Raw genomic sequence first — 13,573 nt, 5'->3', positions numbered from 1 at the left:
GAATGTCAACCACATAGCGAAGTGAAAGAATGAATGCATTTTTTTACGACTACATTCACTCTAGAACTACTCTGAAGCAATTTGTTGATCAATATGATTCAGCCCTTAGGAGGAAGGTAGAGAATGAAGCAATTGCTAACTTCAATTCCTTTAACACAGACATTCCTTGCATCAGTCGCTATCCTCTTGAGAAGTAATTTCAAAGTGCATATACTCTTGCTAAATTCAAAGAGGTACAAGAGGAATTGCGAGGATTTCTATATTTGACTACTAAGGAGATGGGGTGTGAGGATGGTAGATATACGTTCATTATTGTGGATGAGGTTCAAGTTGGTAATGAATTATTAAAATGTGTAACCTTTAATGTGGAAGTTGATCGAGATCCTCTTGATGTGAAATGCAGTAGTAAGTTATTTGAGTTTAGGGGTATTCTGTGCAGACACACTCTCTGTGTCTTAACTCAGATGGACCAACATACAATACCATCAAAATACATTTTGGATCGGTGGAGGAAAGATGTTAAGTGAAAATACACCTTCGTGAAAAGTAGTTTTGATACTACTAGCATTGACGATGCACGAAGGTACGATAGGATCCAAAATTGCTGCTATGAACTGTGTTCCAATGCTTCAAAGACTGAGAGCAGTTGTGTTAAATTGATTAGTCAGATAGAACAGCTGAAGACACAGTACCCTGGTATCGCTGATCATGATACTAGCAACACAGTTGATACAACTCCTTCGACGGAGGCTTCGACCCCTAGAGTTCTTAGTCCATTGGTAGTTCGGAGTAAGGGAAGACCACTGTCTAAGAGAAAAGTGCACCCTGCTAAAAAGAGTATTAAGAAATCCAGTACGAAAAGGCGATTGCACAACAACGAAACTGAGGTTCCTTTTTATTAATGTTGTATATTAAATTTATGATTCACTTGATTTGAATGTTTTGTTATTTTTTATTTACTTTATTTTTAAATTATAGTAGGATCAACAAAGTCAAGTTTGGACACATTTTTTTTCAACATCTTCGACTGCTCATCACTCACAGGTAATGTAAAACTAAAATATTTTGGTAATGGGTTCGTGAATTGCGTTGCAACGGCTCACATTCATGTGAATTCCTATAGGACAACACTACAGAGGCTTTCCATTAGGACTTCAAGGCTTATTGATTGCGGAGGCTTTCCATCAGGACTTCAGTGCTTTTTTATTGCGGACGCTTTCCATCGGGACATCAATATTTTATATTGTAATCTTGGGATTTTATAATGTAATATTGAGATTTTATTGAATCTGTTTTTGTATTGATGTGTTTAGATCAAATGATTGTAATATTGGGATTATATTGAACCTATTTTTGTATTAACGTATTTAGATCATAATTGTAATCATAATCGTAATCATGCTATTAATTGGATTTGGATTACCCAGTACTACACGAGATTACAAGATTACATAAAATTACATAACTTCAAAGATTATATATTGTCTTAGAATTTTCCAAAAAACATGCCTAAACAAAGTACCCATGACATTGAAATTACTAACACTACAATGACTCTCTCAATATTTCTCTTGCGCCTCTCAATCTCTATTTCTAGTCGATGTCGAGTTGTTTGGACATCCATTACTAATTGTATCTTTTGAATTTTGGTCTTTAAACGGTTGATTCTCTTCTCACCATATGGTGGTATTTTCGATCATACCAACAAAAATATCCTCAAGAATGTCCAGCCTGCAAAATCAACCAACACATTAGCAAACAAGGATTACTACACTTCTTAGCAAACAAGATTGAAATAACATACCTCAAAGTTTTGGCAACTGAAAAATCGTCGCCCTTCATTATCCTCCGTATGCGCAGTTCGTCTACATGTCTTAATACCACAAAAGCATATTGGGTATTCATTTTGCCAAGAGTTCTTTGAGCGTGAGATATTGCTAGTGCTACTTTGTGCTTCCGACATTGTAGGATTACCACACTTCTTTAACAGCTTTTGTCCTTCAAGAAATGATTATATCAAAGCCTTTATAAAATGTGACACTCCCCAGAATGTAACTTTCTGCATGTCAAGAAGTTTTAATTTAAGTGAACTATATGGTTTTTAGGGTTGTGTTTTATCTCTTATTTTTTATCATCTCATGTAGGTTGCAGTCATGGAAAAGAATGGTTTTGGGAAGATCATCTTTGCAGTGGTTAGTATGTTTATGACTTGTCAATGATCATCTTTGAGTTACTGATATGATAAGGATGCTTTGTCAATGATTGATTATTCCATGTTATATAGCTGGTATAATGATGAACAAGATAAAGCCTTTGTTGATAATTCATGTCCTGATGTGTTTTGAAAATATACGAGATTTCTGTTTGTTTCTTTGTTGGTTGGACTAATGGTACTAGTTTTAATTATTTTCTTGTTACGCAGTTGCATTGACATACATCTATATGAAATTCCTTTTTCTTTTTTACTTTTTCTTTCCTCCTTTCTTGAGATATGAATGGATAAGTTTTTAACTTTCTTACTTATAATGATCTCCACTGCCTCCAACTAAAAGAAAAGGGAGATAGAAGGAAGGCGAGTGAAGGTACTACATTGAAAGATGATGGGGTTTTCTTTCGATTGCTGTTTTATTACTCAAGAGTGTTCTTTTCTTTTAAGTTAACTTTAGGACATATTACGGTTATTCTTGTCACCTTTTAGCATATTGAAACCAAGTTCATATCAGAGGCAGATTTAAGGCCTTAAACTAGGGCCCTTTCCGAATGTGAAGTTCTTGGAAATTTAGAAAAAAACCTCTTAGTGGTTTCCATTCTGGAGAGTGTCTTATTTGATTTATTTGTCTCAAAACAAGTGGATTTGTGGCTCGTTCCTAGGGGTGTAAATTTAAACCAGAAAATCGGTCCGGTTCCGGCTTTAAGATTTTCGAGACCGGACCGGACCAGTTGGGGGAAAAAAATATAAAAATTAATATTTTATATATGTTTTATATATAATATATAATTATATGTGAAATTTATATATATAATTATATATCATATGTGAAATAATTTCATATTTTAATTTATAAATTATAACATAAAATGTTAATCTTAAATATGAATATTAGTAATTTGTTTGATCATATGTTATTAATATAATTATATATAAGATAATGTTATTATAATTTATAAAATAAAAGTTTAATCTTGAAGATGAAAATTTAATTGATCATATGCTTTAAACATAAAATATATATATTAAATTATATTATATATAGTCTAATATATTATATATCTATGTTTATGACTACTACTAATATATAACTATAGTAATAGTATAATATTAATACTATTATATAGTCTAATATATTATATAGCTATACTAATATATAAGTTTATAACTAATACTAATTTTTTTATTAAAACAGATTTTTTTACTAAAACAGATTTTTTTATTAGTGCAGATTTTGTAATAGGAACATATTTTTAGAACAGATTTTTTTAAGCAGTTTTTTTTATTAACAGTTTTTACTTTTTAATGACAAACTTACATTTTAAAAAATTGAAAAACCGGACCGGAAACCGGTAAAATCGGAGATACCGGTTTAGGAGGGTAACCGGTGCATAATCGGTTTTGAAAAATACAAAACCGGTACATACCGGTTCGGTCCTAAATTTTGTCCAAAACCGGACCGGATCGAACCGGACTGGTTACACCCTTACTCGTTTCCAGTCACAAGCATTTTCACAAACATGTTAACTGCAATTCTTTTTTTCACACATGTTTCCAACATTCAATTTTCATTCCCTTACTTAGTACAATAAGCAAGAATCATAACAACATAGCTCATAAGAAATAAAAAATTCTAAACAAAACAAAAAAAAAAAAAATTGACATGCTTTAGATTCGGCGTCTAGTGTAGGGGAAAGAAACTGATGTATCGAGCAAGGGAAAAAATACCTTGGAGATTCCGTCGGAGAGATGGCCGAGATGGTGGGGCTTGAATTGGTGGGGTTGGGGACACGGCGAAATGGTGGGTCTCAACGGGCGAAATGGTGGGTATGGGAGGGAAAAAAGAAGAAGGTTGATGCAGAGATGAGGACGGAGATGAGCTTGGAGATGAGGTCAGAGATGGAGCTGTGGTCTGGAGATTCCGTCGAAGATGAACCTGGGGCTCACTGGGTTGATGTTGAAGGAGCAATGGGCGATGGGCGATGACGTGCAGAGGAACCCGAAAGGAGAAATTTTAAAATGATCTGTTACCATTGCTAACGTGTGTTTTAAAATGAATAAATTAATTTCCATGTCAAGCGGGATAACACAACGGGACCTAAGAGTGGGAAGAGTAGCAACTTGGAATAAATGCCAAACTATGTCAAATTTCTGAAGGACATCATTTCCAAGAAGAGAAGATTGAAAGAGTTCGAAATAGTGAAACTTTCTGAAGAATGTAGTGTTATTCTTCAAAAGAAATTACCTCAAAAATTAAAAGATCTAGGGAGTCTCACTTTGCCTTGCACTGAAATTACCTCAGAGTCATAGAGAATTCAATCATACTCAAATACATGCTTGATAAGATAATCCAACAATTCAAGACTTATAAAATCACAAGTAAAACAAAATAAATAGCAAACAAGAACACCAAATGACTATAGAGTTTACACCCCCAAACTTAAACTAAATAATGTCCTCATTGTAATGCCAAAGTGAGAAAAATTGAAGAAATGAAAGGAACTTCCCTGATTTCATGGTGAATCAGCCGTAGTTTATAATATTCAGCTCTTTATTCATGCTAAATAAACCTTCATTAAAATCCAAATTATTCAAAAAATAAAAATAATAAATAATAAAAATAAAAGAAGAAAAGAAAGTTCTATGGACAGCCTCCCATAAGCGCTTGTTTTTAAAGTCTACAACCAGACTTTTCAATTTTCATCAATCGGGATCTCCAAGAGGAATAAGTGCACAGTTCCTCTTCACTTCATTGCTAAGTGATGTATCTTGCTGCAAGGCTCGTTCTAAGTGATCCACTGGTGCATCTTCTTGAAAGGCTTCTTCTACACATTGCTTAATGACATCTATCCTAAAACAAGTGCTTGGCTCTTCTGGAATTCTCATAGCTTGGTAGATGTTGAACATAACATCTTCCTTGTTCACTCTCAATATTAACTCACCATTTTGAATATCAATTAAAGCTCTTCCCGTAGCCAAAAATGGTCGGTCAAGAATTAGTGGGACTTCTTCATCTTCCTCTATATCTAACACCACAAAATCAGCTGGAAAAATAAATTTATTCATATTTACCAGTACGTCTTCTATGATTCCATGTGGATACTTGATGGATCGGTCTGCTAGTTGCAAAAAAATGGTTGTTTGTTTCATCTCTTCAAGTCCTAATTTCCTGCAAACAGAAAGTGGCATAAGATTAATGCTAGCACCAAAATCACATAAAACTTTATCAAAAAATGAATTTCTAATAGTGCAAGGTAAAGTGAAACTCCCTGGATCTTTTAATTTTTGAGGTAATTTCTTTTGAAGAATAGCAATGCATTCTTCAGAAAACTTCACTGTTTCGAACTCTTCCGATCTTCTCTTCTTGGAAATGATATCCTTCAGAAATTTGACATAGTTTGGCATTTGTTCCAAGGTATCTACAAAATGAATATTTATATGAATTTTCTTAAAAATATCCAAAAACTTAGAAAATTGCTTATCTAATCTTTGTCTTTGAAAACGTTGAGGATAAGGAAGTGGAGTAGAGAGAATAGGAGGATTTTCAGGAAATGAAATTGCTGGAGGCATGTCAGTCTGTCTTGGTGTATCGTCATCTTCTTCTACTTTATTCTTGCTTTGACCATTGTTTGTAGCTGTAGGGGTGGACTTGGTTTCCTTTGATGGTGACCTCTCAATTTCTCTTCCACTTTTAAGTGTGATGGCCTTACATTGTTCCATTGGATTCACTTCTGTGTTGCTAGGAAAAGTTCCTCTTTGTTGGGCATTGATAGTTATGGCTAGTTGCCCAATTTGCACTTCAATATTCTTTATAGCAGCTCTCATGTTGCTATAATGAGTCTCAATGTTATCCAACCGTGAATCAGTCTTTTTAAACCTTATATTTGTCTCCTCAACAAAGGAAACCATGGCATCCTCAAGTGATATATTCCTTTCACTTAGTTGACTATCAAATCCTGGAGGAGGTTGCAGCACATTTTTTATATTTCCATAAGACAAATTCTCATGATTTCGAATCCCTGGATGGTAGTAATTTGGTATAGGATTACTATGATAGTTGTAGTTCTGATTGTTGATGTATTGAAGTTGTTCTTGACTTGCTTCATTACTCGAAACTGTTATACTTGTAGCTGCAATATATTCTGCACTTTGTGATATTCTTTGGGTTGTCAAAGCTGAAATCTAATGGGATAGAGTAGCAACTTGAACTGAAAGGGTTGATAACGGCTGCAATTCATGAATCCCATCAACTTTCTTAGTCATAATTCTTTCGGTTGGTTATTGATAGTTGTTTGAGGCCATTTCTTCCAAAAATTAGGTAGCACCCTTAGCTATCTTTGACATCAAAGTTCCAACAGCAGCATCATCAACTATGGTCCGAAATCTATGTTGAGGGCAGCATCGAATCAAATCTTTATACCTTTCCCATGCTTCATAGAGTGACTCAAAATCATTTTGTTTGAATTGACTAGTCTCACTCTTGAGTTGGGCTGTTTTTGCAGGTGGGAAGAATGAAAAACGCTTTATACAACCGCCTTGGGAAACCTTTGGGGAACCGTTCCCACGTGGAGATGAAACGCCCTGTTTCATTTGATGTCTCAAAACGCACCGTTGCCTAACGTCTTCTCCACGAAGCCAATCTCTTCCCTTCTTCTCTACCCCCAGTTGTCTCTACGAACCCACAAAGCCACCATCGAAGACCACTTCATCATCTTTACTTAGAAACCCCTTCTCTTCTCCACTCAGATCTAACCTCCGAGCCAGTTGCTGTCGAGTTCCTTCGCAGAGCGCTCACAGGGACGGAAAATCGACGAGAGGCTTGGTTGGAGTTATGGAGATGGTATATGTTCTTCCTATGCCTTTTATTTATTTATTTATTTTTAGCCGAAGACTCGTGTTATAGTTAGTAGCACTGCCATAAAACAAGTTAAACAGGAGCAGAGTTCCCTATGTTCAAATGATTGCTATATTTATCCATTATAAGAATTGAAATTTTACATTCTGTAAAATTGAAGACAGAATGAGAGATACAAGAGAACAAGGAAGTTAGTTGGTTTTATGCGTTATGAAGGAAAGCCAAGTAATGGCACTCGCCACAGACATGGTCCCTTTCCTCTTTTTTATTTTTTATTTTTTTATTTTTCATTTTCTGACTATTTTAGAGGCTACAAGACAAGGAAGGAGAAAGCTAGCTTTGAAGCTGACGACGGAAAATTCGGCGACAAACGGAGGTTTATCTAGAATGATCAACAAGAGACAACAGATGATTGGAAATGAGTTTTGGGAAAAATCTAAGAAATAGGTTTGGTAAAAATCTGAAATGAGTTTGGAAGAAATATGTTAACGATGAAATCTAAGAGATGTGTTTTTTTTTTCTTCGTGGAGAAATGCTTCAACGTACCAGCTCTCGTTTGCTACTGGCATGAAGAAGAAGAAAATCTCAGCTTCAATACTGCTCTCAGCTTTTTGCCTTTCCTCTTTCTTTCTTCCTTTTTTCTTTCTTTGCCTTTTTCGTTCCCGTTTGTATTTCTGCATTCTTTTGTTTTTCTCTTCCACGTGGGTCAGCCGGTTACCCCACGTTTACGCTGGTCGGTTGTACCCAGTAGCATTGGGGAAGAATTTAACAAGAAACTTTTCAGCCATATCCTGCCAACTAGTGCTGCTTCCCGGTTGTAGAGATTGTAGCCAACCTCTTGCATTGTCCCTCAAAGAAAAATGAAATAGTCTCAGTCTAATGGTGTATTTAGTAACACCATTAATCTTTACAGTGTCATAAATCTTCAAAAATATCGCCAAATGAATATTGGAATCATCAAGTGGCAATCCGCTAAATTGGGTTTGTTGCACCATGCTGATCAAGGTTGGTTTGAGCTCAAAGTTGTTGGCATTAATGGTCTGGCGTCTTATACCAGAGTAGTTGTCATTCACAACTGGCCGTACATAATCCTTCAAGGTGCAGGGTTGTGCATCATGTTGTCCGTCAGCCATGACTGATACTTCCTTCTTTCTTTGTGATCTAAGAGTTTTTTCAATCTCCGGATCAAAAGGAGTAATGTCATAAGTTCTAGTACAGCGCATCCAACATCAAAAGCACACCTAGAGAGAAAGAAAAAAAAATAATAAAAAAAATAAATTAAAATTCTAAATTAAAACTAAGATTATTTTGTATCAATATTGGCAAAAATAAGAAGAAATCAATCACCAGCAACGGCGCCAAAAACTTGATTAGTGCAAAACTGCAAGTGCATAGTATCGTAGTTTTATAGTAAAATGATGAGAAGAGTATCGTTCTCAGAGATTAATAACTAACTTACTTTTGAAAAATACTGAAATTATATTAATCTGGACTTTATCTAGAAAAGTCACTAAGATTTTTGTAATTGCAAATTAAAATAAAATTAATTCAAAAAAAATACTTAAAGGAAAAGGAAGATATTGTTCAAAGATCAAATCAATGAGAAGGAAAACTTCTAGGAAATCGATTTTTCCTAATTCATCACTATGCTTTACTCATCTAACTAATTGAATTCAATACTCTCTGTTTGTTAGCAAATCTTTAATTCATCCAAAAGCCTCTTTCGATAGTCAATTGGAAATATTTTTGTTTATCATTTTAGACAAGAGTATGCAAATTAATAAAGTAAGAAAGCAATAAGACCAATTATTTTAATATTATATACGTTCATACAAGTCTTTCGATCTCTATTTACCTATGCCGAAATATCTAAGATCTATCCTATAATTCACTCTTTCGACAACAAATATCAAGATCAAAATTATCTAATTAATGGCCAGTTAATTAGAAGTAATAAGTTTAGAATAAATCAGACAAACATAACTGAGAATTACTTCAAATTAGCATAGAAAAGTAAACATAGTTCGAAACTAGGCCTCGTTTGTTTTCAGGAAACATCTCATTTCATCTCACCTCATCATTATAACTTTTCTAAATTCTCACACAAAATAAAATAAACAATTCAACTTTTTCAAATCTCAAAATAAAAATAATATTAAAAAATATATTCTAATAATATTTTATTTAACTTTTTAACTTTAATCTCATCTCATCTCTAAAAACAAATGAGCCAGATTACATCATTTTTTCTAGAATAAAGAAAATTTAATTCATGCTAAAAATTAAATTCAACGTAAACAAATTCAGTATAATTTTTTTGAAAAGAAAAGAAAAGAAAAAAATAGACACTAAAAAATATTCTTTGCAATCCATCCGTCGTCTTCAATTCCATCGTAGCCATCCTCTTTTTAAAATCTTCAAAAGTTTTTTCTTTTTCTCAAGTCCCTCCGTAGGTGCCTAAGTGGTAGGTAGACAAAAAAACCCGGTCCTTTCTTTTTATTTTTTCCCAACTTATCTCTTTTTTCTTTTTAATTTTTTTTTTTTAATTTCAACTTTTTGACTTTTTCTTAAATTTACATCTAAGCAATATTTTTTTAATTTTTCGATTCTCCATCCACGTTTTGAGGTCAAATTTCGATTTTTCCTTTTTGAATATCTACTAAATATTCAGTAGTTTTGCTTCTCAGCCTTTCACACATCAATTTTTCGAAAATCTCTAGCTTTCGTTTGGATCTTTAATTCTTCTCAATTCATCTCAATTCATCATTATAATTTTTTTAAATTTTAAAATAATAATAATATTAAAAAATAATATTCTAATAATATTTTATCATTTCAACTCAACTCAACTCACTTCAACATCTAAACACAACCTTAATTTCTCTTCAGCTTCCTCCAATCTCCATGATCTCTTATGCCCGAAAATCAGCTTCAAAATTTACTTTGTTGTATTTTCGATTCCTTCTGCTCTTTAAAAAATACAATGTAATCTTTATCTCTAAATAGCTCTGATGACCAACTCTTATATTCGGATAACTATTCATTTAAATGAGCAAGAGTTTTTTGACGATAGATTTCTAAAATTTGGATCTTCTATTTCTTCAAATTTAAAATAAATTTAAATGATGACAATAAAATCTAAAATTAATAAAATTAAATAAAATTAAATTAAAGTTTAAAAATAAGAAGTAATAAAATATATTAAATTATACAAATCATCAACTACGGAGCTCGTCCTGCATGTTTTTTTACACCTTCTCCCTATTTGGACTAGCCTGGGTGTTTCTCGACCCCATGTGCTAGCTATCGCTGGACTTTGCTTCTCATCTTGCAGCTGTTGAGATTTTTTGAATTCCCCATTTTCTTTACAAAACGTTTGTACATTGTCAATCAACTTCGTCACTCACTTTTCCATGATCTTCCGTCTTGCATTCATAGCTTCCTCCACGTTGCTCACTCCTCCAAAAAGCTCGAATGAAAGGACATCTGTGTTTGTGGAAGGAGTGTTGGCGTCAAAAGTCTCTGAAGATTTTTAAGTTTTTAGGACAAGACAACCCCACCACCACTCAAAGTGAGTCTAGTCTTCTGCTGTTGCAGTCCAGCAGTCCAGTCAACTCAACCTCCCCCCATGGATACGCCAACATTTTTCTTCTTTTTCCCATTTCTTTCGAATTTCCTTAACCCCAAAAACCCGAGTACTCTCTTTACAAGTACTTGTAAAATCTGTCCTTTTTCTGCAATCTCCTCTGTGTCTTCCTCCTCCGGTTTTCGTCCCACCTGAAACCAAAACAATCACTGTGTTAGTCCCATTTAACTCATGCATATGTATAGTTGAGAAAGAACGGTCGAAAGATTTCTCAGCACTTGGCTAAGAATGAAGAAGTGTGAGGAGAGCATCCCTCTACTCCATTTCTCCTTTTTTTTCATGTTCTTGTTCTGTCCTTCGGTCTTCTCTGAACTACCCTCAAACCAAAAAACCACCATGATCGATCTTTTTAATCTCCTTAACAAAACAGATTTATCATGTAATATTAGCAAGGATCCATGTTCATGGAAGGGAGTTACCTGCAGCTCTGGGAATTCTTTCATAACAGAAATCTCTCTATCGGGCTTTTCCCTCTCTTGCTCAGACTTTTTGCCTCGTCTTTGTCAGATAGATTCTTTGATGAGTATTGATGTCTCCAACAACGCTCTGACCTTAATCCCGGAGGAATTCATCAAGGGTTGCGGGGAGATTGGAGGGCTGGAGCGCTTGAATATTAGCAGAAACAGGTTGGTTGGTCCTCTGCCTACTTTTCAAGGATTCGTTGGGTTGAAGTTCTTGGACCTGTCTTTCAATTCATTGAATGGAAACATTGGTTTACAGTTAGATGGATTGATTGCCCTCAAAAGTTTGAATATTAGTGGCAACAAGTTCAATGGCCTTATCCCTACCAATCTTGGGAAAGCCATGGTTTTAGAGCAGCTTGAGCTCTCTGTGAATGGCTTTGAAGGTGGAATTCCTGATCAAATAATGGGTTACCAGAATTTGACTCTGATTGACTTAGGTGAAAATAAACTTTCCGGCCCTGTTCCTGATAGAATTAAAGACCTCTCTAAATTGGAAGTTTTGATTCTATCTTCCAATAAATTCAGTGGGCAAATCCCAGGAGCCATTTCAAATATCAGAACCCTTTCACGTTTTGCAGCCAATCAAAACAACTTTAAAGGTACAGTTCCCAGTGGAATTACAAGATTCCTCAAGAAATTAGACCTTAGTTATAACAAGTTAAGCGGGTCGATTCCTTCAGACATGTTGTCGCCGTCAAATTTACAGTCTGTAGATTTGTCTTATAATTTGTTAAAGGGATCGATACCTTCAAACATATCTTCAAGTTTGGTCAGGTTGAGGTTGGGAAGCAATTCTCTTGATGGGCCAATCCCTTCTTCGGTGTTTGGAAAACTTGAGAAATTGATGTACTTAGAGCTGGATAACAATAGCTTGACCGGGCTTATACCTCCGGATTTGGGTTCTTGCCTGAGCTTGGCACTGTTGAATTTGGCAGGGAATAACCTGACTGGTACTTTGCCGGGACAGTTGGGAAATCTAAGCCGTCTTCAAGTTATGAAGCTTCAATCCAACAGGCTGGTTGGAGAAATCCCGGTTGAAATTACTCTACTACAGATATTGTCTACACTGAATATCAGCTGGAATTTGCTGAACGGTTCAATACCTTCTTCGATTTCAAGCTTGCGATACCTTACTAACATGAACTTACAAGGTAACCATCTCAATGGTTTGATACCAGAAGGTATTTCCGGTTTGGATTCTCTGTTAGAACTCCAGCTTGGAGGAAACCAATTTACCGGTAATATTCCAATGATGCCGGCATCATTGCAGATTGCTCTAAATCTCAGCAGCAACCTCCTTGTGGGACCTATTCCATTTACTTTTTCACTGCTTACAGGATTAGAAGTTTTGGATCTCTCAAACAATCAATTGACAGGGGAAATTCCAACGTTTCTAAGTGAAATGAGATCTTTGACACGGTTGCTACTTTCTAACAATCAACTATCTGGAATTATTCCAGAGTTTGGTTCATGGCTTACTCTTGAAGCAAGAGGAAATGTGCATCTTATTAACACTGCAACATCAAACACTTCACCAAAATCAGCCAAGAAGGGAAAATCAGTTGCCGCTTCGATTCTGATTGGGTTTGCAGCAGCTCTTTTCACTGTTGGGGTAGTCACAGGCCTTGCTTTATCAATCTCAAGACGATATCACAGGGTTAATGATGAACAACCACAATCAGCAGAGGATCTTCCCCCTCCTCAGATGGGCCAACATATAATACCATCAAAATATATCATGGATCGAAAGAGGAAAGATGTTAAGCGAAAATACACCTTTGTGCAAAGTAGTAGCATCGACGATGCACGAAGGTACGATAGGATCCAAAATTGCTTTTATGAACTGTGTTCCAATGCTTCAAAGGCCGAAAGCAGTTGTGTTAAATTGATTAGCCAAATAGAACAGTTGAAGACACAGTGCCTTGGTATCGCTGATCATGATACTAGCAACACAGTTGATACAACTACTTCTATGGAGGGCACGACCCCTAGAGTTTTTAGTCCATTGGTAGTTCGGAGTAAAGGACGACCACAGTCTAAGAGAAAAGTGCACTCCGCTGAAAAGAGTATTAAGAAATCCAGTACAAAAAGGCGATTGCACCACAATGAAGTTGAGGTTCTTTTTATTAATGTTGTATACTAAATTTACGATTCACTTGGTTTGAATGTTTTGTTGATTCTTATTTAATTTATTTTTAAATTATACTTTTAACACTAGGATCAACAAAGTCAAGTTTGGACACATGTACCGGAATTTTTTTCAACTCCTTCGATAGCTCATCACTCACAGGTAATGTAAAACTAAATTATTTTGGTAATTTTTTTAGTGAATTGCATTGCCACTTTTAACATTTTTTTATGCCCCTATAGGACAACATTGTGGAGGCTTTTCATCAAGA

General features: G+C 35.0%; 1 protein-coding gene and 1 non-coding gene across 2 annotated transcripts; both read left to right on the top strand.

Annotated features, from left to right (window-relative positions):
• The first annotated feature begins 6,590 nt into the window (after window positions 1-6,590).
• LOC121243781 lies at window positions 6,591-6,697 on the top strand. Its single transcript, XR_005936269.1, has one exon. It is a non-coding gene; the product is annotated as a small nucleolar RNA R71 (small nucleolar RNA).
• Window positions 6,698-10,739: 4,042 nt separating this feature from the next.
• On the top strand, window positions 10,740-13,340 carry LOC121243507 (LRR receptor-like serine/threonine-protein kinase RGI5). Its single transcript, XM_041141634.1, has one exon. The coding sequence runs from the start codon at window positions 10,939-10,941 to the stop codon at window positions 13,315-13,317; it is 2,379 nt and encodes a 792-aa protein (XP_040997568.1). The 5' UTR covers window positions 10,740-10,938; the 3' UTR covers window positions 13,318-13,340.
• The last annotated feature ends 233 nt before the right edge of the window (window positions 13,341-13,573 follow it).

The sequence above is a fragment of the Juglans microcarpa x Juglans regia genome, chromosome 8D, assembly GCF_004785595.1.
Source record: "Juglans microcarpa x Juglans regia isolate MS1-56 chromosome 8D, Jm3101_v1.0, whole genome shotgun sequence".
Taxonomy (NCBI): Eukaryota; Viridiplantae; Streptophyta; class Magnoliopsida; order Fagales; family Juglandaceae; genus Juglans; species Juglans microcarpa x Juglans regia.
This window is presented reverse-complemented; position numbering and strand designations above follow the sequence as displayed.